The sequence below is a fragment of the Mobula birostris genome, chromosome 11, assembly GCF_030028105.1.
Source record: "Mobula birostris isolate sMobBir1 chromosome 11, sMobBir1.hap1, whole genome shotgun sequence".
Lineage (NCBI taxonomy): Eukaryota > Metazoa > Chordata > Chondrichthyes > Myliobatiformes > Myliobatidae > Mobula > Mobula birostris.
The window spans coordinates 24,780,304-24,807,275 of NC_092380.1; the positions used below are offsets into that span (position 1 = coordinate 24,780,304).

The 26,972-nt window shown below is 46.7% G+C and overlaps 1 protein-coding gene across 1 annotated transcript in view; it reads right to left on the bottom strand.

Moving 5' to 3' along the window:
* LOC140204937 (SH3 and multiple ankyrin repeat domains protein 1-like) overlaps nucleotides 1-26,972 on the bottom strand; it is a 209,392-nt gene that overhangs the window by 174,874 nt on the left and 7,546 nt on the right. The window contains exons 2-4 of the mRNA XM_072271919.1: nucleotides 11,421-11,624; nucleotides 6,182-6,253; nucleotides 2,146-2,254 (exon numbers count right to left, since the gene is read on the bottom strand). Coding sequence (XP_072128020.1) covers nucleotides 2,146-2,254; nucleotides 6,182-6,253; nucleotides 11,421-11,624 — 385 coding nt within the window. The remainder of the gene's footprint in view (nucleotides 1-2,145; nucleotides 2,255-6,181; nucleotides 6,254-11,420; nucleotides 11,625-26,972) is intronic.

Below are 26,972 nucleotides of genomic sequence, written 5' to 3' on the forward strand. Positions count from 1 at the left end.
CAGATCCCTCTGTTAACAGTAGGGGCCCATGGCATAAAAATGTTGTGAATCCCTGCTGTAGAAAGAAGGTGTGGTAGCCATCTCTCTGATCTCACCCAACAATCGAAGGCTGCAACAGGACAGGAGGCAACCAGCTGCCCTTTTCGCCTTCACCCACCACCTGTCAGGACAAGTGTGCAATGGACTAGCAGCTGAGGAGGCCATTATTCCTGCAAATCATGCCCTTGCCAAAAATGTGCCACTGTGCCCATTACAGCATTGTAAAAAAATGGACAGCATGAAGTGGCCCACATCAAAGTTGCTGCCACGTTCACCATCAACTTCGATGTGTGTTGCTTGAATTTCCAGCATCTGCAGAATTCCTTGTGTTAGCATGAAGTGGCCACTCAGTCCACTGTGTCCATGCCAGCCCAGTGGATAGCTTCACTCACCTCAACTCTGAAGTTGTTCCTAAACCTACAGGCTCACTTTCAAGGAACCTACAACTCATGTTCTCAGTATTATTTATTGATTTTCCATTTGCATAATTTGTCTTCTTTTGCACATAGGTTCATTGGGAAACAGGTCATTTAAAAAAAATGTTACACATCTCAACCAAATTTGATGTAAATTTACTCTGAATAACTTAAATATAAAATTATTTTGATGATAAATTTACTTTGAACTTTGAACAGCACCCCTCGCCCCTTAGACGCTACTGCTCAAAATGAAAACTGCTCCTTCCGGGTCAACCCATGCAGCACCTGGCTGGAATTTTCAGCCCCACCCTGGATACTTGACAGGGGCAAACTGAAGGTCACCAAACACAGAACACGGCCCATCAGGTCTGTACCAGCTAGACTTGCACTAGACAAGAGGCTGGAGGAACTCAGCAGATCAGGCAGCATCCATGAAGAGAAATGGACAGTCAACGTGCCGGCTCAAGATCCTACTTGTGTGTCCACTCGCAGTGTCCTGTTTACTCTCTCCATATTCCCACTGGCTCCACACACTGGGAAACAGCTCGCACTGGCTGCTGTAAATACCAACTGGCACATGGTTGGGAAGTGGAAGTTAACCGGAGCACCCAGGGTAACCAACATGGTCATGGGGAGAAAGTGCAAACCCAACACAAACAGCACCCAAGGTCAGAAACAAACACGTGCCTCTGTAGTTGTGAAGCATCCACCATGTCAATCCATACCCCTCTTCTCATAGCACACTGAACAGTAGGTAAGATCCTCCTTCCTTGGGGCTTTGACCTCCTTTGGCTTCAGTTCTTGTCCTTCTCGACTGTCAGCTCATCACAGTGGCCTGGAGAGTCTTTGGGGCAATTAACCTGCCACTGGTACTTTGGGGTAGAGCAAGGTACAGTCCAACATAGCAACAGGCCCTTTGGCCCATAAAGCCTGTGCTGAACGCAGTGCCAAATTAAACCAATCCCTTCTGTCTGTACTTGGCCCAAATCATCGGGGATGTGGGAGGGAGCTGGAGCAACTGGAGAAAACCCAAGCAGTGACAGGGAGAACATGCAAACTCCACACGGACAGCCAGAGGTCAGGATTGAACCGGGTCTCGGTTACTGTGATACAGCCGCTCTACCCGCTGTACCACTGTGCCACCCCTTGCTGCAGACATTTTAAAGGGAAAAATAAGTTCCAATTAGTCTCCGGAAGTTTTCAGACTTTGGATTATGCCAGCCTCAATGTCCTGCAATCCCTTTCCCTCTCCTGTTCCTTAATCCATCCCGAATCCTCATCCTCTCCCGTTCCCTTCTACCTCATACTTAGTGGACAACCGCCTCCCCTCATTCTTTGTACACAACCTCTTCTCCTTCCCCTTCAAATCCTTTCACTCCCTGCTCTCTACCACTGCCCCTCCCATTTCCAAGATGTTCCTCTGCCATTCCCCTCCCTTCCCCAAACCCTCTCTTTCCTCTCCACAGCCTCTTCCAGCACGTTCCATAAGAACAAAAGGCCATTCAGCCCATCGAGTCCACTCCACCATTCTATCGTGGCTGATTTATTGTCCCTCTCAACCCCATTCTCCTGTCTTCTCCCCATGACCCTTGACGCCCCTATTCTTCTTTCCTCCTCTTCCCCTCTTTTTAAGCTCACCCAGTGTCGGTGAACATCTGGTTATCCAACAGCTGAGCCATGAACCTACCTCCAGTCTCTGCATCATGGAAGTTGGGGTCCAGCCCTTTATCCAGGAGTTTGAGAACCTTCTCTGCTGCTCCATGTTGGACATATTCCAGAAACTTCTTCAAACTGGCCTGTGTGAAAGAGGAGCTGCTCAAAATGTTGTCCAGAAATGAGAAGACATTGCAATACTGGAGAATACGGATTCAATTTCAATGTTTAAGAGAAATTTGGATAGGCACATGGGTTGGAGGGGTATGGAGTGCTTTGGTCAATGGGACTAGACAGAATAGCACTTCAAAAGGAATGGATGCCCTGAAGTGCCCGTTTCTAGGCTCTGATGTTCTATGACTCTATAAGACAAAAGTGTAAGGAGGATGAATAGTGACCTTTCACCTCAAAACTCAAACACAACTTGGTGAAAGACACTCTGAAACTTGTCGGTATTCCAGTGTGAGGAGATGTCCATAAGGGAACGCTGCCGACTGTCAATCCAGGCTGAGGGATGCAGTGAAACTCAGTGCAGCCACAGCAGGGCTCGATGGGGAAGGAGCACACTTTAGGGTCCTGCTGTCACTGGGCTCTGAGTAACAGACCTTCACACACTTCACTGTGCACTGCTTAACAGGGATATATATGGGTGATGTGGATACCTTTCAAACAGAACACATTGGTTCATGGGCACAATGAATGTATTGAATCGAAAACATTATTCATGTAAGGAAAGACATGACCGATTTCTATTGCATTTCTTATGCATATACTTTTACAAACAATTTTAGTTTTTGAAACAAGTGCTCTTCTGGCCGAGAGATAGAACATAGAACATAGAATAGTACAGCACAGTACAGGCCCTTCGGCCCACAATGTTGTGCCGATCCTCAAACTCTGCCTCCCATATAAAAGATAAGATTAAAGATTAGCTTCATTTGTCACATGAACATCAAAACAGACAGTGAAATGCACCATTTGCGTTAATGGACATTGTTTGAGGATGTGCTGGGGGCAGCCCACAAATGTCACATGCTTCTAGCACCAACTTAGACACCCACAACTCACTAACTCTAGCATGTAAAGTGCGAGGAAACCGGAAACCGGTTACAGACAGCGCTGTGAATTGAGCCCTGATCGTGATCACAGGTGCTGTAAACTGTTACACCAGTAGTACTGCACAAAAACAGGCCCTTAGCTCATGATATGGTGCCAAACTAATTAAACAAGCAATTGAAAACCTAGCTAAACTAATCCCTTCTACCTACACAATGTCATTCATGAGCCTATCTAAGAGTCTATTAAGCACTCTATCATATCTGCCTCCACCAACACCCCAGGAAGCACATTCCAAGCACCCCCCCCACTCTCTGTGTAAAAAACATTGCTCCACACATCTCCTTTCAGCTTACTCTCTCTTACCCAAAATGCATGCCCTCCAGTACGAGCTATTTTGACCCTGAGAATAAGATACGAACTGTCTGCTCTGTCTATGCCTCTCATAATCTTTTAAAGTTCTAACAAATTAAAGGAAGGTGACCTAAAGGGAATTTGAAGGATAAGTTATTCACCCCAAGAGTGGATGATATCTGGAACTCACTGTCAGAGGAGATGGTGGAATCAGTGACAATCACAATGTTGAAGAAGCATTGCGGCACTTGAATAGGCCACGGATAGAAGGATATGTTTCTAATGCAGGCAAATGGGATTCCTGTAGATGGGCAACAAGTCAGTGTGGACCTTCTAGTCTATAACTTAAGGAATCTAAGTGACATATTGTGAGTTCAACATACTGAGTAAAATATAAAGCAATCACATATTTCAGTAACATGGACAGCGACCTGTGTGTTAAGGGTTATAGCGTGATTTAGTTTGTAAGTCAATGATCCCTAGAATCATTGCTAGAATTAATCATGGGGTTACCACAGGTTTAACTTATGGTGAGAGCGGATGGGGGTTTGGCCTTAGCGGGTAATTTTGGTTCCAGAAAAGGATAGGAGGGGCAGAACAGAAAGGTGAGAGGGAGGGATAAAAGATGAGTGGGTGAGGAGGGTGAGGGATGAGGAAAAGTGTAGGGGAGGGAACAATGAGTAGGACAATGCTGAGGCAGAAAAGGAGATCAGATCAGTGAATTTATTCGAATGCATTGTCACTGAAAGAGGGAGAGAGACAGACCGAGGGGTTGATGGGAGGGAGCGGGGGCTGGGGGAGAGAGAGATAATGCTACAGCAAGAGAAGAAAACGTGCAGAGAAGATTAATTTGGTCAGAGTTGTCAGCTTGTCACAGCTTCAAAGAGAATTATTTAAACTTGGTCAGCTTAAGCTGACATTTGAAAATATTAGTTGGTTTTATTTTCAAGCTCTAAGATTTCACTGACGGTACAGAGGAAGGGGAAGAATTGAAATATTCACATGTATAATGAAATGAAAAGATGATTGCTTGTAATTAGTTTATCAAGACATTATATCTAGTCTTCTGATGAAATCAACACCAATATCCTTTGCATTTAATTTTTATTTTATTTAGATTTGGAGCATGGTAACAGACTCTTCGGGCCCAGTGAGTGCGAGGCGTCCATTTACACCTGTGTGACCAATTAACCTACTAACCAGTACGCCTTTGCAACGTGGGAGGAAACCAGAGCACCCAGCGGAAACCCACATGGTCTCAGGGAGAGCATGCAAACACTCACAAACAGCAGTGGATTTGCACCCGGATCACTGACAATCTAATGCGTTATGCTCACAGCTATGCTACCATTCCACCTTGTAAGCCTTGTAAGCTAGGCAGGAGGGTTTTTTTTAAAATCAGTGCTCTGACCTTTGATGAACCCGTGAACCACAGCTATAGAAGGTTTTAAAACCTGGGATGAGTGTGTAGCCAACATTGTGGAGGGTGGGACACTTGGACCTTGATGATGACGTGCCATGGTACATATTGCGCCTCTCTGCACCAGAATGTGAGTTGTTGTTGTTCGTCCTTTGTAGTCGAAGATGACCATGGCTTCAAAGTCAAATGGGAGATTGGTGGCTGTGGGTCCGGAGGTGACTGATGAGGCCAATCCGGGCCCTGAAGGCTCGCCCACATGTGGGTAGGTGCTGTCGTGGCAGTGGATGCTGCTCGGGCCTTGCGCACAGCACGCTTTCGTTGTGCCTCGTTGTGCCTGACTTCAGCTGCACGGGCTCCTGTGGTGATCTTGCTGCGCCAAGCTGGACGGTCGAGGGCAAGCGTCTCCCACGTGTTAATGTCAACACCCAGGCCTTTGAGGGACGCTTTGAGGCAGTCTTTGTAACGTTTCTTCTGCCCCCCGACTGAGGGCTTGCCCTGACACAGTTCTCCGTACAGCAGCTGCTTAGGCAATCGGCTGTCTGGCATTCTGACCACATGTCCAGCCCACCTGGCTTGGGCTTTCAGCAGGAGGGTGAGTGGTAAGGGGCTGACTGGCAGGCACCAACTTTGGAAAGGGATGTAGGTGGGAGAGAGAGGTACTCCTTCCGCTCTGGGCCAGGGCAGCAGGAAGAGAGTGGGATCTGCAGGAGAGACACTTGGAAAGAGTTCTTCATTCACAATGAGGAGTTTGCCCTCTGCTCTCCCTCACTCTCTAAAACTGGAAATCTCCATTTCGCACCTGTTCTCTGCCTCTTTTCCCCCCCTCGTTTTTTTCCTCCCATTTCCCTCCCCCTCTTCCAGCTACCTCACTTTCCTCCCCCCACTCTCTCCCACCTCCCCAAATCCTTTCTTCCCCACCCTCTTCCCTACATTTCTTCCCCACTCTCTCCTTCTCCCTCTCCCCGTATTACCTTGTGCTCCCCACACTCTCCCCACCCCTTCCCCTACACCTCATCCCCCCTGCCTCCCACTCACTCCTCACCTTCCCCTGTCCCAGAAAGGAACTTTCTGAGGGGGGAGGTGAGAGAAAAGTAGAAACAGACGGTGGGTGGGGTTGAGCAAGGGGCGTGGGATGCTCCCCTATCCTCTCGTTGACTGGTGTAGCCACAGCTGCAGCCAAAAGCCGCAGTGGATGCGGCATCATACCAGCCCTTTGGCGGTGGGATATTCACGCACTCACCTTCGTGTGAAGCTTCCCCAGCTGCTTCTCGTCCAGGTTGGTCTGTTTATAAACCCGCGTCTTGTAGCGAAACTGCATGGAGAGAGAAAGGCAAGAGTCACACACCGGCTGAATTCCCCACCGACGCCGCGTCACACAGTGGATGAATCCTCGCCGCAGGCCGGGCGAATTCACGCAGACGCCGCGCCGCACACCAGGTAAATCCCCTCGGATGCCACAGTCACACACCTGGTGAATCCTCACTGCTGCTGCGTAACACATCGAGTGAATCTCCACTGACGCTGGTGTTACGCCAACCACAGATGCTGGGAACAGCTGGTCGGAGAAACTCCTTCCGTGAATTTCTGATTTCCATTAAGAAACTCCCACACCCACCGCTGCTTTCGTCAGCCTGACAGGGAACGGCAGCAATGCGGCAACACGACTGGGTCGGTGCTCCTGACAGGCTACACTAATAATCTAGAGCCATGAGTTCAATCCCCTCCCACAGCAGCTGGCGAATGTAAATTCAGTCAATTAACAAACCGTGCTTACAAAGCGAAGGGCAGCAGTAATGAATGTGAATCCAGGAGACAGTCCTCAATAACCCCAACTGGTTCAATAATGTCCAATATTGAGAAGAGGCTGCCCACCTCTCCTACATGTCACTCCAGACCTCAGCCTTGTAGCCAAAGTTCAAAGTTATTAGCAAATGGTAATAACTCTGCAGGAGTTTAGGAGAGTCAATGGCGCCTAACGGCAACTCCTCTGCTTGCAGCTTCGGAAACAACTCTATTCCTATCTTTAATATCTCTGTTTTTCCCTTTCAGGGTTCTTTTGAAGAAACTGACCTGGAGTTACAAGCTGACTTCGGTTCTCTACGGGAAAGGGACCAGCGCTCGGGGTTTCACGGCTGCCTGTTATTCGATATGCCTAGGAGATTAGCTCGCTTTTGGAGTTCCGGGATTTCGTGGCTCTGGAGACGGGCGGACTGAAGGTCGGTGTCTCTGCAGGAATTCGGTGTGTCGTGGGAGACAGAAGATCGAAAGCAGCGAGCTGGCTGCTGGCTGTGTGCCCAGAGACCTGAGTTCTTTGGGCACAGAGCTTGGAAAAAGTGACGCAACGGACTTTTAACATCATAAATCAGTTATGCCTCCTCTCTCGCTGTTAAACCGGGACACCTCTTTTTTCCTTATTAGGGAGAGAGAGAGAGGCCTGTGGTATGCCGAATTACAAGGTGAATGAGTAGTCTTTGGGATATTGCTAGTCTGTGTCTTTATTGATGCTTTGCTGCACGCTTGAGTGCTCGGTGGGGCGGGGGTGATGCTTTTTTTTGCTGGTGGGGAGGGAGAATCATTTCTTTGCTGCTGCTTACGCACGGGAGGGAGGGGAGCTGGGGGGAGCTTTGTGGTTGCAACTTTTAACTGTCATTCATTCTTTGGGGCACTCCTCTGTCTTTGTGGATGTTTGTGAAGAAAAAGTATTTCAGGACATATATCGAATACATTTCTCTGACGTTAAATGTACCTTTGAAACCTTTGAAATTACATATGGAATGTACAACTGTGAGATTCATCTTCTTGCAAACACAACGGAACACATGAGGAACCTCAAACAACAAGGCACGCCACACGTCAAATATGCAAAAGAGGAAAAATCGCACAAATAGTTGAACGAAAATAAGCGGGTAACGAGTAGAACATGAACAGCAGATTCTCCAAAAGTGAATCCACGGCGGCAGAGTCAGTGAAGCTGGTCCAGGAGCCCAATGGCTGCAGGGCAAAAACTGTTTCCCCAGCCTGTCAGTGTGGGACCCAAGACACCCGTACCTCCTGCCCAATGGCAATAGCAAGAAGAGAGGGACCCCGGTCAATTGCAAGCAGACAATGCTAAACACCTGTTAGTGGGCATTGATGATTTTAATCTTGCTCAACACTTTAATCGGCGCAGAGTAATGGAGCCGGGCAAGGAACCGTCTCCCGCTGGTCAAGCCTCGACGCAGCACAATGGCCACCCCAGCCGTACCTTCATTCTCAAGAGTCTAGTTCACCCAATTCCCCTGGAAATCACAAAAACGGCAGCTCATTCAGACAGTTTGAAAGTACATCCCGTGAAGGTAAACTACAAGCTGCGGACTGCAACGATCGCAGTTCGGAAGTACATCACGTAAAGGGAAATTAGAATCAGAATCAAGTTTATTATCACCGGCCTGTGATGTGAAATTTGTTAACTTAGCAGCAGCAGTTCAATACAATACATAATATAGAAGAGAAAAAAAATAAATAAAATTTTAAAAATAATGATAAATAAATAAGTAAATCAATTACAGAACACGTATATTGAAGAGATTAAAAAAAGTACAAAAAACAGAAATACTGTATATTGAAAAAAAGTGAGGTAGTGTCCAAGGGTTCAATGTCCATTTAGGAATCGGATGGTAGAGGGGAAGAAGCTGTTCCTGAATCACTGAGTGTGTGCCTTCAAGCTTCTGTACCTCCTACCTGGTGGTAACAGTGAGAAAAGGGCATGCCCTGGGTGCTGGAGGTCTGTAATAATGGATGCTGCCTTTGTAACAGACCGCTCCCTGAAGATGTCCTGGGCACTTTGTAGGCTAGTGCCCGAGATGGAGCTGACTAGATTTACAACCTTCTGCAGCTTCTTTCGGTCCTGTGCAGTAGCCCCTCCATACCAGACAGTGATGCACCCTGTCAGAATGCTCCCAATGATACAACTATAGAAGTTTTTGAGTGTATTTGTTGACATGCCAAATCTATTCAAACTCCTAATAAAGTATAGCCACTGTCTTGCCTTCTTTATAACTACATCGATATGTTGGGACCAGGTTAGATCCTCAGAGATCTTGACACCCAGGAACTTGAAGCTGCTCACTCTCTCCGCTTCTGATCCCTCTATGAGGATTGGTATGTGTTCCTTCATCTTACCCTTCCTGAAGTCCACAGCCAGCTCTTTTGTCTTACTGACGTTGAGTGCCAGGTTGTTGCTGCGGCACCACTCCACTAGTTGGCATATCTCACTCCTGTACGCCCTCTCGTCACCACCCGAGGTTCTACCAACAATGGTTTTATCATCTGCAAATGTATAGACGATATTTGAGCCATGCCTAGCCACACAGTCATGGGTATATAGAGAGTAGAGCTGTGGGCTAAGCACACACCCCTGAGGTGCGCCAGTGTTGATCGTCAGCAAGGAGGATGTTTTATCACCAATCCGCACAGATTGTGGTCTACAGGTTAGGAAGTCAAGGATCCAATTGCAGAGGGAGGTACAGAGGCCCAGGTTCTGCAACCTCTCAATCAGGATTGTGGGAATGATGGCATCAAATGCTGAGCTTTAGTCGATGAACAGCATCCTGACGTAGGTGTTTGTGTTGTCCAGGTGGTTTAAAGCCGTGTGGAGAGCCATTGAGATTGCGTCTGCCATTGACCTATTGTGGCGATAGGCAAATTGCAATGGGTCCAGGCTGCAGACCCAATTACAAGCTGCAGACTGCAGCAATCGCAGTTCAGAAGTACATCCCGTAGAGGGAGATTACAGGCTGTGGACTGCAGCACTTGCGGTTCAGAAATATACAGTATCTAGTAACTTGGTGAGCTGCCTGCAGGTCACCACCGCAAGAGGCAGAGAGGATGGGAAAGTAGGTGGAGTAGGCTGTTTGGTCCCTCAAGCTTATCCCACCATTCACCATGTATGCTGGCTTCCCCTCTTCTTTGTTAGTTCTCCACAACCCTAAATTCTGCATCCTTTCCAAAGCCTCCACATCCTTCCTATAATGGGCGACCAGAACATCACCCTCCAAATGCAGCCTGACGAAAGTTTTATACAACAGCAATATGACTTCCCAATTTTTATACTCAACACCTTAACTGACGAAGGCAAGAATTCCATACGGTTGTTCCATTCTATCTAATTATGTTGCCACTTTCATGGAGTTATGGACCTGCACCCAAAGATCCTTCTGTACTTCAATGCTCCTAAGAGTCCAGGCAATACATGTATTTTTGTCTCTTACATTTGACATCCTAAGGAGTAACAGTTCAGACTTATCTGCATTAAACTCCGCTTGCCATTTCTCTGTCCACATTTCCAGCTAGTCTATATCCTGTTGTATCGTTTGTCAAACTCCCTCACTACCCGCAATTCCACCAATTTTTGTGTCGTGCAAACTTAATAATCAGCCCCAATACATTTTCAGTCAGATTATTTACATATTTACACCCAATGGCAACTTTATTAGGTACATTCTTACACCTACTCATTAATAATGAGCATCTAATCAGCCAATCATGTGGCAGCAATTCAATGCATGCAGACATGGTCAAGAGGTTATGTTGTTGCTCAGACCAAACATCAGAATGGGGAAGAAATGTGATTTAAGTGACTTTGACCATGGAATGATTGTTGCTGGCAGACAGGACGGTTTGAATATCTCAGAAACTGCTGATCTTCTGGGATTTTCAGGCACAACAGTCCCTAAATTTGACAGGGAATTTGAAAAGTCATCAAGAGTGGCAGTTCTGTGGGTGAAAACACCTTGTTAATGAGAGAGGTCAAAGGAGAATGGCCAGACTGGTTCAAAGCTGACAGGAAGGCAACAGTAACTCAATTAACCATGCATTACAACAGTGTTGTGCTGAACGTACAGCACATTGAACCTTGAAGTGAATGGGCTACAGCAGTAGATCACACCAGGTTCCTCTCCTGTACAGAATAAAGTGGCCACTGTGTATATTTCCCTTTTCAAGAGCAGTATATTGGCAACAAGGGCTCACTCTAATAATCGGTCTTCAGCCTGAAACTGTCTCTCCACAGAAGTTGCCTGGCTTGCCGCATATTTCCAGTAATTTTTATTTTTATTACCAACCGCAACAAAATTATTAAATGAAATTGGCTTCAGGTTGACAGAGAGCAAGTGGTACCTCATCCAACCAGGCCTTCATTTACAGCACCCCAGAGCGCTATAACCACAGGTGATTCTAAAGATGCTAAAAATATTGGACACACACGCACACACACAAAATACATGTACTGGAGGAACTCAGCAGGTCAGGCAGCATCAATGGAAAGGAATAAACAGTCAACATTTTTGGGCCAAAACGTCGACTATTTATTTTCTTCCATAGATGCTGTCTGACCTGCTGAGCTCCTCCAGTGTTTTGTGTGTGTCGCTCTACGTGACAACATGTGAGGCAGGCTGGTAGCCCAACCTACATTAACCCTCTGACCGTGGGCACTCTCTCACCTCCAAATACGGCACTCCCTTCTCAAAGGATTGTGGGTACTCTCGGAGGAGCTTCTCTTCGTTCAGGAACTTGGCGTCTCGCCCGTTACTGGCTGGCTGGAACAGGCCGTAGTTCAGTACATCCTTCAGGCTCTCGTTCAGTGTGCACAGCACCTGCTGCTTCGCTGCCCAGATAGTGGCGTCAGGGTTAAATCGGAGACATTTCTGTCAAAATGCAATGAAAGTTTGGAATTTTAGCTTTACAGACAGTACAACTCCAATAATCCACGACCTCACTTTTTTATTATTTGTTTTGGCACATTTTTAATTTAACTATTTAATATACATATATACTTACTGAAATTGATTTTTTTCCTTTCAATCTTTTTTTATTGATTTAAAAGGATAAGGATAAATACAAACCGGAGGAGAGGTTATCTCAAATACATATATCGATAATAGTACAAAGAAAGGAATATATACTGTCAAAATCATATATAGTATTAAGCTAATATAAAGAGACAACAGAACCACTTCTCCTCTTAACAGTTCATAAAAAAAACTCAAGATTTCCTGTTTTTGAGGAAAAAAACCACTAAACTAACCTAAAACAAACAAAAAAGAGGGACTGGGCAGCCCATTTTGAGGATACAGTTAAAAAAAGGGAAAATCCTTCTGATCAAATCTAAAACTTCATGGAGAGAATTGATTTTTTCTATGCTACGGTGTATTGCATTGTACAGCTGCCGCTAAGCTAACAATTTTCATGACATATGCCGGAGATATTAAACCTGAGGGAAAAGCTCCATTTTCGGGGGATGAAAACACCGTTTCAATGTGGACAGAGGGTCAAAACGAAGAGAAAAAGCTTTGTTTTCAAAATTATCTGGCCTAGTGTGTACGTAGCCAGAGTCTGATTCTGATGATAATCCAGCACTTTGGGATGTTTGTTGTCAAGGAGATTTTCCAGATTATTGGATGTCACTTCTATTAATATCCAAACAAACTTAGTTTCATTCATTGCACACCCGTGCCAAGTTTTACACTGAAGTGCGTGTTTACACATAGTGGGAAGTATATGAGATCGAAGACCCCTCACTGAGCTACAGTCTGAACCCCTGCCGCTTGAGACACCAGCCACAGTCCAGATCCCTGTCCTAATCACAGACCCGCTTGCAACCACGAGCGTCCAGAGAAGGTGCACGAGAATGGTCTCAGAAATGAAAGGGTTAATGTATGAGGAGTGTTTGATGGCTCGGGCCTGTACTCACTGGAGTTTAGAAGAATAGGAAAAAATCCGTAAAAAGTGCAAAGTGGTCATCGAATGTTGTAACTGGTAGAGTGGTCATGGAGAGGATGATCCCTATAGTGAGAGTGTCTAGGATCAGAGGGTACAGCCTCAGAATAGAATGATGTCTCTTTAGAACAGGGATGAAGAGGAATTTCTTTAGCCAGAGAGCGGTGAATCTGTGTAACTCATTACCACAGGCAGCTGTGGAGGCCAAGTCATTGGGTATATTTAAAGCAGAGGTAGATAGGTTCTTGATTAGTGAGGGCATTAAAGGTTACAGGGAGAAACTAGGAGAAAGGGGTTCAGCGGGATAATAAGTCAGCCATGTTCAAATGATGAGCCAAATGGCCTAATTCCACTCCTATGTCTTATGGTCCACTGCTTTAGATTTCGCTCACTGCCTCTTGAGTCGGGGGTGGGGGGGGGAAGCATTTATCTGTGGAGAGTGGTGCTGGTGAAACTAAAGAGAGGTTGGAGAAGGAGAGAATTTTTAAATTCATAGCATGGCTCCCCTGTTCTCCAACATCTCCCACTCCAGTCGCTTGTTCACCTTCGATATGATTGCACTCCCAGTGGAAGGAGATTTGCTCAGGAATTTCCCTCAAAGTACAAAGTAAATGTAATCTCAAAGTTTGTCTCTGTCACCATATACACCGCCGTGTGATTCATTTTCTTCAAACATTTAACAGCAAAACAAAGAAATGCAATGGAATTTATGAAACACTATACACAAACAAAGACTGACAAACAATCAATGTTCAAAATGAGACAAATTGGGCAAATAAGCACATAATATTGAGATGATGAGTTACAGAGTGCTTGAAAGTGAGTTCATAGGTTTTGGAATCAGTTCAGAGTGGAGTTGAATAAAGTTATCCACGCCGGTTCAGGAGCCTGATGGTTGAAGGGTAATAAATGAACCCGGTGGTGTGGGACCTAAGGCTCTAGTATTTCCTTCCCAATGGCAGTAGTGAGAAGATGGCATGGCCTGGAAGCTGGGAGACCTTGAGGTTGGATGCTGCTTTCTTGTGGCAGTGCTCCTTGTAAATGTGCTCAACAATGGACAAGGTTTTTCCTGTGATGGACTGGGCTGTGCTCACCTCTTTCTGTCGACTTTCTTGTTCCTGAGCACTGGTGTTTCTATACCCTATCATGATGCATTAGTCGGAATACTCTCCACTGCGTATCTATAGAAGTTTGTCAATGCTTTTGGTGACATGCTGAAACTCCCTGACCTCTCTGCCTCTCCCTCATCCCACAACATACTCCCTAACGTCAAGATCGATAGGCAGGCCTTTGGTCATCTTCCTTTACACTGCAGCCATACAAAACTCTAGTCTGGCCACACTTGGAGTAGCATGCGCAGCTCTGATCACCCGCATAACAGGAATTACGTAGAGGCTTTGATGAGGTTCACCAGGATGCTGCCTGGATTAGAGGGCATGGCTACAAGAAGAGGCCAGACAAACTTGGGTTATTTTCTCTGGAGCGGCAGAGATGGAAGGAGGACTTGATTGGTGTACAAAAGTTTAAGGCTGATTTATACTTGTGCGTCAAGCTTGCGCCATAGCCTATGCAAGAGGGCAACACCGTTGTGAGCATCTATACTTTGCGTTGGTGTGTCTGCGTTGCTCTGCAATTCACACACGTCACGCATGCGCACACACTTGCCCGTGCAAGGCTTCATGGTCGTGATAGTCTTTCTCAGGGTAAACAAGATTAAAGCGAGCGTCTTTTCTCGTAAAAGTGAAATATGTCCTCCATAATTTCGGAGGTCTGTAAAGCTTTATGGAAAGCATTTCAGCCCTTCAGTTGCCCAATGGGAAGCTATTGCAGCGTAGGAGGAAATGCGATGCTACCAAGCGGACCAATCACAGTTGTTGCGGTCTGCATTGCCGTGACGCGTAGTTACATTCTGGGAGAGGTGCTCGTCAGGCTACAGCGTAGGGATCCACATAGGCTCTGCGCAGGGTTTGCAGCTATGCCGTACCTACGGCGTCGATTTGACGTAGAAGTATAAATCAGCATTTATGAGAGACATACAATAGAGAACTGGCACCTTCTTCCATCTTCTTCCAGGGTTGAAATGTCTAATACTTGGAACACAGAAAAGTACACCAGAGGAACAGGTTCCCTCAACCCACGATGTTGTGTCAATCTATTTAAACTAAACATCCAACTAACTAATCCCTTCTGCCTACACAATGTCCATTTCCCTCTAAGCCTATTATTAGAGAATATGCATTTAAGGTGAGAGGGGAAAGTTCAAAGGAGATGTACTGGTCATTTTTTTTTAAATGCGGAGAATGGTGGGTTCCTGGAATGAGCCGCCAGGAGTGGCGGTGGAGGTAACTACAATGGAGGTGTTTAAGAGGCTCTGAAGTAGACTCAAGGTGTGCAGAGAATGGAGAACTGATAGCCCTACTGGGATCGTCCAGAGCAGAGTGAAGTGCAATAATCCCGTGGAATAAGTCAGCATGTGGGACCAGAGTATAACAACAGACAGCATCTCACCGGTCAGTGTATATTCCAACACTGCAAGCAGTTCAGTATCTGATCCAGGCTTCTTCACCCTTCCTTTCCAGCCCTAGTCTCAGCCCTAAACGTCGACTGTTTATTCCCCTCCACTGATGCTGCCTGACCTGCTGAGATCCTCCAGAATTTGTGTGCATTGCTCTGGATTTCCAGCATCTGCAGGATCTCTTCTGTCTATTATAGCAAAGTTGTGTAATGCTGCAGTCTGGATTTCAGCTGTCTGCAAAAACTCAGGGTTTACGAGAATTATGAGGTACAGTTCTTTATACATAACAGCCAGTCTGATGGTCCATCATAACATCCATCATCAAAGACTCCCACCAGCTCACGGCTACCATTGGACAGGATTTACAGAAGCTTGAAGTCTCACACCAGCAGGTTCAGGAACAACTACTTCCCTTCAGCCATTTCAGTTCTTGAACCAACCTGCACTTTCCAAATCACTATCTCAGTATAAGCCACATTGTGACCATATAACCATAAGACATAGGAGCAGAATTAGGCCACTTGGCCCATCGGGTCTCCTCCAGCATTCAATCATGGCTGATTCATTATCCCTCTCAACCTTACTGTCTTGCCTTCTCCCCGTAACCTTTGACACCCTCGCTAATCAAGAACCTATCAACTTCCACTTTAAATGCACCCAGTGACTTGACCTCCACAGCCATCATAGCAATGAATTCCAAAGATTCACCACCCTCTGGCTAAGGAAATTCCTCCTCACCTCTGTTCTAAAAGGTTTAAAGGTTCATTTATTATCAACATATACAACTCTGAAATTCTTCTTCTCCAGATAGCCACTGAACCGAGGACCCCCAAATCCCTCCTCCCTGTACAAAAAAATGAACAAAAATGAAATCCTCCTCCCCCTGCACACAAAAAAAACGAGAAAGATCGGGTGAAAAACACAGAATATATATTTTAAAAAAAGGACTGAAATAAGTCCATATAGTCCAAGTCCATATCCAAAATGCAGAAAATCTGGGTAACATTCTCTGGGCACAGTGGCAGGCTTTTCCCTGTCCGGCAGCAGAGCGATCTCAAGACCTATCAAAAGGCAGCCTCCCCTCTCCATACAGCGATCCCACCAGTCATAGAAATGGGTGCCTTTCTATTCTGAGGCTGTGCCCTCCGGTTCTTGACTCCCGCACCATAGGAAACATCCTCTCCACATCCACTCTATCTGTGTCTTTCAAGATTTGATGACCACTTTGTAGTAAAATGGATTTTTTTTTTTGCCTTAATTGTTCTTTCTTGTAAAAATTGGGTAAAATATATGCTTAACATCCTAATGGTCTCGGCCCAAAACATCGACTCTTTATTCCTTTCCATAGATGCCAAGGACAGGAAACTCTGGCAAGCTTTCATCCGAGAAGGAACAGCAACTTTCAAAGCCAACAGGTGTGCAGAATTAGAAGAAAAAAGAAGAAAATGTAAAGAGAGGCAGCAACAACCGAAGTCCGATCTGCCATCTGGAACTACCTGCCCTGAATGCGGAAGAACCTTCAAAGCCAAGATTGGACTCATAAGCCACTTGAGAGCCTGTAAGTAGATCAACAGAACGAAGACCTTCATCCTCGACCTTGAGGGATAGCCACGACAACGAGATGCTGCTAGACCTGCTGAGCTCCTCCAGCATTTTGTGTCTGGTACTCTGGAGTTCCAGCTTCTGCAGAATGTCTCATGTTTATAATTCACGTTTAAATTATTTTTCCTGTGAAAGCTGCCTATATGATGCCACGTGCTGCAGTGCTGCTGCAAGTAGGTTTTTTGTTGCACCTATGCATGTGACAATAAACTCAACTTTGACTTTTCTGTAGTAGTCAGGCATATAACGTAGAATCAGTGTGAAAATGACCAGTGTGCACGATAGGTGGTGTGCAAGATTGCCATGTGTGTTACAGCATTGTGCAGTACATGTGGAGTATCGCATCGCAGCAGTGCACAGTAATGCAACCTGCGTGACAGCACGCAATTGTCAGTGTACAGTTCCATGGCAGTAAGGGTAATATGACCCCAGGCAACTGTTGCTGCAGATTACAGATGCATGCATTAGTTCAGTATACATTATGGCATGCTGCAATGGTTCAGTTCATCAATGCACATTACAGAAGTGATTAACAGCTTGGCTGTTATGGAAGAAGACAGCACCTGAGATTAGTTTATTTGTTTCGAGATACAGCACGGTAACAGGTCCTTCCAGCCCAACGAGCCCGAGGTGCCAAATCTGCCCATGTAACTAATTAAACTACTAACCGGTACATCCTTAGGACGTGGCAGGAAACCAGAACACCTGGAAGAAACTTACAGTCACAGGGAGAACGTACAAACTCCTTACAGACAGCAGTAGGAATTGAACGCTGGTCGCTAGCGCTGTGAAGCGTTACGCTAACTACTACACTACAAGCAGTGGAGGCGGTCAGTCCACTGATTTTAAACTCCTATCGACTGACCCTCTGCCAGCTCCCAAACTCACCAACTTTCAAAGCCAAAGTTCAGTTCATTGCCACGGGTGCACAGGTGCAAAGAAAAACTTACCCGCAGCGGGGGTCACAGGCACAGAGCGTCAGATAAGCAGCGCTGACAAGGAAAACAAATGACGCTCAATTTTTACAAGAAAGAGAACAATTATGACAAAAGTTGTCCGTTTTAGTGTAAAGTGCTTTTCTTCCACCTGGTGAAGTGGGACTTTGGGATGCAAGAAGATGGCATGGGTGGGGATCACTGATGGTGGATGATGCCTGGTTGAAGCAGCTCCTCCTGTAGACACAGCCAATGTTGGGGAGGGACTTGCTTTCAGGAGATGGTTAAGATTCTACACACCCCCTAAAATGAACCACGAGCAGCCCAATTCCAAGCTGTGACACCTCCAAGGAAAAGTTTCTCCATGTTGAAGCTCAACACATTCACCCCCTTCTACTGGTTCCCTCCTCAGCTGTCAACACTCAGGGGAAAGATGACGGGCCCTATACAGAATCGGGATAAAACCTTAGCCCTTGGCAGCTCATAGGGGAATGATACAACCCTTCTCAGAGACTTGAAAGGTTGCATTATTTGTTTTGTCACAGCAGATGCCGGAGCCTTTAATTAAGTTATCCGCAGACGTTAATCCAACTCTGAATTAGCCCAGGTTCCCGCAGTCCGTATCCAACTGAATGTGGCATTATTAAATATTATCCAATCAGAGGGTGGTTCCGCGCCACGACTGAAACAGCTGTTTGCGGCCAATTATCACCGTTGCTATGGCAACCACAACAACCCGTCTGTGGCCAACAGACCTTCAGTCAGAATCTATGGTTTTGCATTGTCTACCAGCCCACCACGGTTGTTTGTTGCCAGAAGGCAGCTAAAGGCTGATTGGTCGCAGTCTGAGGTCAGAGGGCACAAGGTGCAGATGACACCACTGCTGTCAGCAGAATCTCAGGCGGTGACAAGGGGGCATACGGGAGTGAGCTGGATCGGCTGGCTGAGTGGTGTCGCAACATAAACCTGGCACTCAACACCAGTAAGACCAAGATATTGTTTGTGGACATCAGGAAGTCAGGAGAACATGAACCAATCACCACCGAGGGGGTCAGCAGTAGAAAGGGTGAGCTTCAAGTTCCTGGGCGACAACATCTTGGAGGATCTGTGCTTTGGTGTATTTACAAAGAAGGCATCCCAGCAGCTATACTTCATTAAGAGTTTGAGTTGGTTTGGTACGTTACCAAAGATTCTAGCAAATTGCTACAGACTGGTTGCAGTAGGGAGCCTCCAAAGCGCAGGATGAGAAAAATCTTCAGAGGGTGGTAAACTCAACCAGCTCCATCGCGGGCATAGCCCTCTCCACCATCTGCGAGGAGATGTGCAGTAGACAGCATCCCTGCTCGGTACGGAAACTGCACTGCGATGGGTAGTCAAAACTGCCAAAAGCACCAGCCTACCTACTGTCAAGGACATGTGGGAAGGTGCCGGGAAAGGACCAGTAACGTCATGAAGGACTCCACACAACCTTCTCATGGACTGTTTGTCCCACTCCCATCACAGAGTGGCATCCAAGCCAGCACCAGCAGACTCAGACACAGTTACTTCCCCCAAGCAGTAAGGCTGATCAACACCTCCACCCACTGACTCTACCTCTGCTTTATTATTTCCATCAGTCACCGTCGCGTCACTTTATGGACGTACAATCAATGTATATAAGCTATCTTACATTTATATATATATATAGTTTGCGTTTTTTTTTGTGTTGCTTCAAATCCAGGGTAACGATTATTTGTTCTCCTGACAGGAAATGACATTAAACAATCTTGAATCTTCAAAAGGCAGCATGCACCACGAAAAGACCCTCACCACCCAGGACACGTCCTTTTCTCATTACTACCATCAGGGACGAGGTACAGGAGTGTGTAGACACACACTCAACATTTTCGGAACAGCTTCTTCCACCTCACCATCAGATTTCTGAACAGTCCATGAACACTGCCAAATTATTCCTTTCTTTTTGCACCATCTATTTAATTTCTAAGTTATAGATTTTTATGTTCATGCTGCCGCAAAACAACAAACTTCTCATCACATAAGACAGCAGTAATGAAGGACTCAGATGTCTGTGACCATTGACAGAAAGGCAGCTGGCAGGGGCGAGGCTAAAGGGCTGGAGGACCCAGTGTGTCTCAATTCAACTGCTTGTGCTGGCGTGGACACACCCCAGACTGAACCCCCATCCTCGTTCTTCAGCTGCTTTCCTGATTTCTGGCCCAAACCCCACGTTCTGCCCCAGCCGAAACACGTGCGGACACACACCAACACACACGTGTGCATGTAGATACACACCAAGTCTCACGTGTCATGATCAGAGAGGTGCGGTGGGGAAACTGAGGCCCCGCGAGTCTGTATCACCAACCACCTATCCTAAACCGAGAGAGAGAAAACAGGAGGGGGAGGGTGGATGAGTCAGAGGGGTGAAAGAGAGAGAGGGTCAGAGGATGAGAGAGGGGGGTAAGAGAGAGAAAGGCAGAGGAAGAGAAATAAAGACAGACAGAAATAGGGGGAAGAGAGAGAGAGACAGAGAGAGACAGAGACAGAGAGGGAGAGAAAGGCAGAGACAGGCAGGGTGAGTGAGAGAAAGTGACAGAGGGAGAAGAGGGAGAGAGACAGAGAGGGACAGAAAGAGAGAGAGACAGAGTGACAGAAAAAGAGAGAGAGAGAAAGACAAGCAAAAAGAGACAGGCAGAGAGACAGACAGAGAGAGAACAGTGTGCAAACGAGAAGTGTGAGGGGGCAGAGGCAGGGACACAAATATACAGCAATACACAGGCATATGCACACTGCAGTGTAGAAGGGGAGTGAAAAGGATGATGAGGGAGAACACACACACACATGTGCAGAGAAGTAGTGAGGGAGAGAGGAAGGGTAGATCAAAGATTCACAATAGAAACCTCCTACTCTCCATTTGAACCCCTTGGTAATTCAACAAAAATAAATTTGCTCAGATTCTGTTCACCTTGGCTCTCGAACTAAAAATAACCCCGGTGCACAACAGACGCCATTTGGTTTCTGAGCAGCGTGCGGTCGTTTTAAACACTAGTCACCCTCCAGAATCACAACCTTCGCTCCCTCCTCCTCCCATCCTGCTGCCCCAACTGACCCAACTCTAACCCGCAGAGACACGTTACAAATTGTCTTCCTCTACCTTTGTGGCTGAAGTCACTATTTCCAGATGAGGAGAGATGCAGGGAAGTATTTTTAAACACAGGTTTTTTTTTCCCCGAGCAGCTTGAGTTCGCCTGTGCTCTAATCTATTTGCATGCCCCACTAACGAGCAGAGATGTAGGCCACGTTGACAGTGACCCACTCTCTTCTGCAAACGCTGCCCAGCGCTGGCATTTTCCTGTCGACTGCATTAACATAGATCTCTTCTCACACACACACCCCAGAACAACCCATGTGGGTTCGGAGCAGATAAAACAGAGGTCATTAAGTGGCTCTCAGGCGACATTTGTCCTTGGTCTTGGCCCAAAATGTCAACCAGAAAGTGAGAAGTGATTCATTTTGGAAGGCCAAACTCGAAGGCAGGAGTACGGGGTTGAAGGCAGGATGCTTAGCGGTGTTAAAGACCAGAGGGACCTTGGGATCCATATTCACAGATCGTTCAAAATTGCCGAACGAGTTGATGGGGCGGTTGAGAAGGTGCATGGTGTGTTGGCCTTCATTCTACGGGGCAGTGAGTTCAAGAGCTGCTTCGTCATGTCTTATAGACCACATTTGAATATTATGTTCAGCTTGTTATAGGAAGGATGTGGGAGCTTTAGAGAGGGTGCAGAGGAAATTTATCAGGATGCTACCTGGATTAGAGAGCACGTCCTATGAGGACAGGTTGAGTGAGCCCGAGCTTTTCTCTGGAGGATGAGGGGTGACTTGATAGAGGCTTACAAGATGGTGCAGGTTCTCTAAAGAATAAAGGAAACTGTGGTTCAAGTTGGTCAGTTCTAATCACCTCATTGTAGGAAGGACATGGAAGCTTTACAGAGAGTGCAGAGGAGATTTACCAGGATGCTGCCTGGATTAGGGAGCATGTCTTATGAGGATAAGTTGAATGAGCATTTTTTGGGGTGAAGAAGGATGAGGGGTGACTTAATAGAGGCATTAAAGGTGATGATGCATAGATTAAGTTAATAGCTGGTGACATTCTCTTTGGGCCAAATGGACTAATAGAAGGAGGCATAATTTTAAGGTGATGAGAGGAAAGTATAGGCGGTGTCAAAGGTAAGTTCTCTACACAGAATGTAGTGGATGCATGCAGCGTACTGCTAGGGGTAGTGGTAGAGGCAGAGACATTAGGGGATTTTAAGAAACTCTTAGATAGGTGCATGGATGATTTTAAAAAAATGAAAAATTGTGTAGGAGGGAAGAGTTAGATTGATTTTCAAAAAGGTTATAATGCCTGTATTATATTGTAGGCCAAAGGGTCAGTACTCTTTTATGTTCTATGTTTATTCCGCTCCATAGATGTTGCCTGACCTACAGAGTTCCACATGCATTTTGGGTGTGTGTTGCTGAAGATTTCCAGCATCTGCAGAATTTTGGGTTTATCAGAACCGATTATCTGATTGCCACATTCTTTTATTCTTAATGGGAGCTTGCTGTGTGCAGCCTGACCACTACACAATAACTGCGCCACCAGTACCTCCGTTTTATATGTGTAGATGGCACAGTAGAACCACCACCTCACAGCACAGGAAACCCTGATTCAATTGAGGACATTATTTGAATAACAATGGTCAAAACCCCACTGACCCATCGGGGAAGGAGGGTTCTGCCCACTCTCCTGTGTGGTGTGAAAAGTCAGGGCAGTGTGAGGATCGACAGGCAAGGTGACCAATGGTGAGAGGGCAGTTGATCATGGGCTAAAGCCTCCAGTGGCTCCTTAGCTCAAGCTGAAACCAAAGCACCGGCTGTCCCCTTCTGGGTGGTCAGACTCTCCGTCTCTCCCTAAGGAGCCACGCTGGCACAATGGTGCACCAGGTAGAGGCCCTGCCTCACAGATAAAGACAGCTGGGTTCAATCCCGACCTCAGCTGTTTGCTCTCCCTCTGGCAATGTGGGTTTCCCCAGGGTGCTCCACTTTCCTCCCACCTCCCAAAGATGTTCTGGGTTAATCGGCTGTTTTAAATTGCCCGTAGTGTGTAGGTGGGGGTTGGGGAATCAAATACGGGAGAGGCACGGATTTCAGAATCAGAATCAGCTTTATTATCACTTCCGCATGTTGTGAAATTTGATTTTTTTTGCAGCAGGTATACAGTGCAATCTTTAAAAATTACCATAAAGTACAATAAGGATATATATATGTTTGTACAAAACGAGAGCAGAATAACAAGGTAGCGTTCATGGGTCCATAAATCTGATGTCGGAGGGGAGGAAGCCATTTCTAAAACATCGAATGTGTGCTTTCAGGCTCCTGTACCTCCTTCCTGATGGTAATAATGGAAAGAAGGCAAGTCCTATATGGTGAGGGTCCTTCTTGATGGATACCACCTACATCGCCTTTTGAAGTTGTTCTCAGTAGTGAAGAGGATAGTGTCTGTGCTGAAGTCAGCTGAGTTCCAACCCTCTGCAGCTTTTTCCGATCCTGTGGGTTGGAGCCTCCAGACCAGACAGGGATGCAACCAGTCAGAATGCTCTCTACAGTACATGTGTAGAAACGTGCTGCAGTCTTTGGTGACATATGGAATCTCAAACTCTTAAAAAACATATAACCGTTGTTGTGCCTTCTTCATAACTGCGTCAATGTGTTGGGTGCAGGATTGATCCTGACACCCAAGAACCCAAAGCTGTTCACCCCGCGATGAGAACTGCTGTGTGCTATCCCAACTTCCCCTTTTCTGAAGGGGGATTGATGGCGAACTGCGGAGTGGATAGGAATGCAGGGAGGATAACGTCGGATCGGTGCAGGTGGGTAATAGATGGTCAGCAGGGATTGAGTGGTTTGAAGGACCTGCTTCCACACTGTATCTCTCTGTGGAGTTTTCCAGCATCTCTCAAGGCTGCAAGATGTGGGTCAAATGGAGAGTTTTCCTACTGCAGCTAAACAATCTGCTGGAGGAATCTTGTGGGTCGAAACAGAGTTGGTGACATACTGACCAGATGTAGAGAAGAGCCTGCTTCTGAGCTGTGCTGCTCAATGGCTCTATCACTCAAGCTGGAATGGTGCACCTCCTACAGCAGTTGGTAAGATTCCATCTTCCCCAGAATCATCATCATCATCATCTTCATAGGCATCCGTTAGCCTCATGAAACCATGGATTTGCGCCTTGGAAGGTTTCCAGGGTGCAGGCCTGGGCAAGGTTGTATGGAAGACCAGCAGTTGCCCATGCTGCAAGTCTCCCCTCTCCACACCACCGACGTTGTCCAAGGGAAGGGCATTAGAACCCATTCAGCTTAGCACCAGTGTCGTCGCAGAGCAATGTGTGGTTAAGTGCCTTGCTCAAGGACACAACACGCTGCCTCAGCCAAGGCTCGAACTAGCGACCTTCAGATCACTAGACGAACGCCTTAACCACTTGGCCATGTGCCACAGAATATCCTGGTGCAATTCTACACTGCCATCATAGAGAGCATCCTCACATCAGTCATTACTGTCTGGTTTGATGCAGCTTCCTCTCACAAAATACGAAAGCTAGAGAGCTGTCAGGACAGGTCGCTGGCTGTAGTCTACCATCACCGCAGGACTTGTATGTGTCCAGGACAAGGAAGCGAGTGGGTAAAATCATTGTGGACACTACCAAGCCTACAAACTGCTTTTTCCAAAACCTTCTGGAAAATGCTATAGGGCTATTAAAACAAAAACTTCATGCCATCTTAACAGACACTTCCCCCAGGCAATAAATGTGATCAACCATTCTGGTTAACCCCCACCAATACCTCTGCTCCCCTCTGTCTATTACCCCCGTCACTGCACTGTAAACCCTTTAAAGGACCTTTTTACAATACTGTATACATTGCAAGTACATGCTGGGATTTATGTACATTCTATTCAATTCTCTATGAGTATAAATTATATGTGGCAGCTATATAGGACCCTGGTCAGACCCCAGACCCCAATTGGAGTACTGTGCTTAGTTCTGGTCCCCTCACTACAGGAAGGATGTGGAAGCCATAGAAAGGGGGCAGAGGAGATTTACAAGGATGTTGCCTGGATTGGGCAGCATGCCTGATGAGAATAGGTTGGGTGAACTCGGCCTTTTCTCCTTGGAGCGATGGAGAATGAGAGGTGACCTGATAGAGGTGTATAAGATGATGAGAGGCATTGATTGTGTGGATAGTCAAAGGCTTTTTCCCAGGGCTGAAATGGTTGCCACAAGAGGACACAGGTTTGAGGAGCTGGGGAGTCGGTACAGAGATGTCAGGGATAAGTTTTTTTTACTCAGAGAGTGGTGAGTGCATGGAATGGGCTGCTGGCAACGGTGGTGGAGGCAGATACGATAGGGTATTTTAAGAGATTTTTGGATAGGTACAGAGCTTAGAAAAATAGAGGGCTATAGGTAGGCCTAGTAATTTCTAAGGTAGGGACATGTTCGGCACAACTCTGTGGGCCGAAGGGCCTGTACTGTGCTGTAGGTTTTCTAGGTTTCTATGTTAATTGTTGAATGCTGTTGTTTTTTGTTGCACCTCATCGCCAACACACCAGAGCAGATTCCTAATAAATGTACAGGGTGAATAAAGTTGATCATTGGTTCTGTGGACCAGTGACCGTCTTTCGCCACAAACACAAGTCTCCAGGAGGGACAGATTGGGAGTTTAACACAAACAGGTGACCAATTATTCCCCAAACTCAGCCCAAGGCTCGACGGGTTGGAATGGCGTCAGAATCCAGCGTGGGAACACAGGAGGGAGCTATAAGGATAGGAGATGTGAGATCAAAGCAGAATGCTATCCTTCACTGCTCGAGGTATCAAATACAAATATTCTCCCCGACCTGCTGAATCCCTACAGTACTTCATGGGCATTTGCTGAGGATTGCAATTCTGTTATTTGGGACACTGGTGGGACAGCATCACTTAGCTACAGCAAAGGTGTCAATAAGATTGAAAGAGAAAACTTTCAAGGAAGTTGCCTGGGCTTGTGGACCCGAGTTGTAGGTCCTCACCACTGACAAGAGGCACGCACGTCACTGGCACTTCCTGACTGTCATCCTACACCCCTCATCAGTCCCAGACTCCTCTCCCACCACTTCCCCTCCTCTTTAGAGTGGCCATCTTGTCCCTCCACTTGGTTCCAACGCAGAGATTCGACCTGAGGCTCCAACGTTTCCTTTCTGCCCTCCACCCTACTGATGCTTCTCGACTTGCTGAGTTCCTTCAGCAGGTTGCTCCGGATTCCAGCGTCTGCGGTCTCTGGCGAACGGGTATATGCACCCATCCTGTACACCCCACAGGACCCAAGCTCCTGTTGGCATGTGTGCAGCCAGTGTTCTGGAGTGTGGGGATGGCGTGGTGGGAAATGGTGCTGAATATGCACCAATTAAAGCCTGGAGGCCAAGAGAGGATGGCACATTTCTCAAGGACGGAGGTTCCTCCCCCCTCCCTCTCCAGAGTCACCCTCCATATCTCTGCCGAACAACTCTTCCTCTTCAGTATCTCGGGACCAGGGAGATGAAGCTCAAGCCCCTCTCTCCACCCCTGCCGATGGATGTCATCGATTCCTAGGGGTCTCCAGGGAGCTTGGTGCCTGTGTGTTTCAGGAGCGGCTGAATGTTCTCCATGTCTGCCTGCAGTTCCCAACTGGAGAATGGGGAGGGGGGGGCTTTTTTTTTTTTACCTTTTCTGGGGCTTCTCCTTCATTCCACTGGAACACAACTGAGGGTATAACTACCTATCCTGCATCCTCTGCTGTCATACCCTCCGCCAAACCTCCCCCCCCCGTCTCCAGGTGGAAAGCAGCTTCCAGATCCCACCACCTCCCAATTCCAGAAAATCCCCATTTGATGATGATGTCACTCTCCTGCTCTTTCTATGAAACAGAGAAGGGTGGTGGGGGGGGTGGGGGGCTGCTTCTCCCATTCCTCTTTCGCTCCCTTGTCAGGACGTCCTACAACACACCGGAGCCAGCGACCTGCTTCAACCCACAATGTTCTGCCAATCTAATTACTTGAGCAATCAAATGGCCAGCCGGACTTGGCACGCGTGCATCAAAACACACTGTGAAATGCAATGTCTGCGTCATCGACCAGCACAGTCCGAGAATGCACCGGGGGCAAGTCGCAAGTGT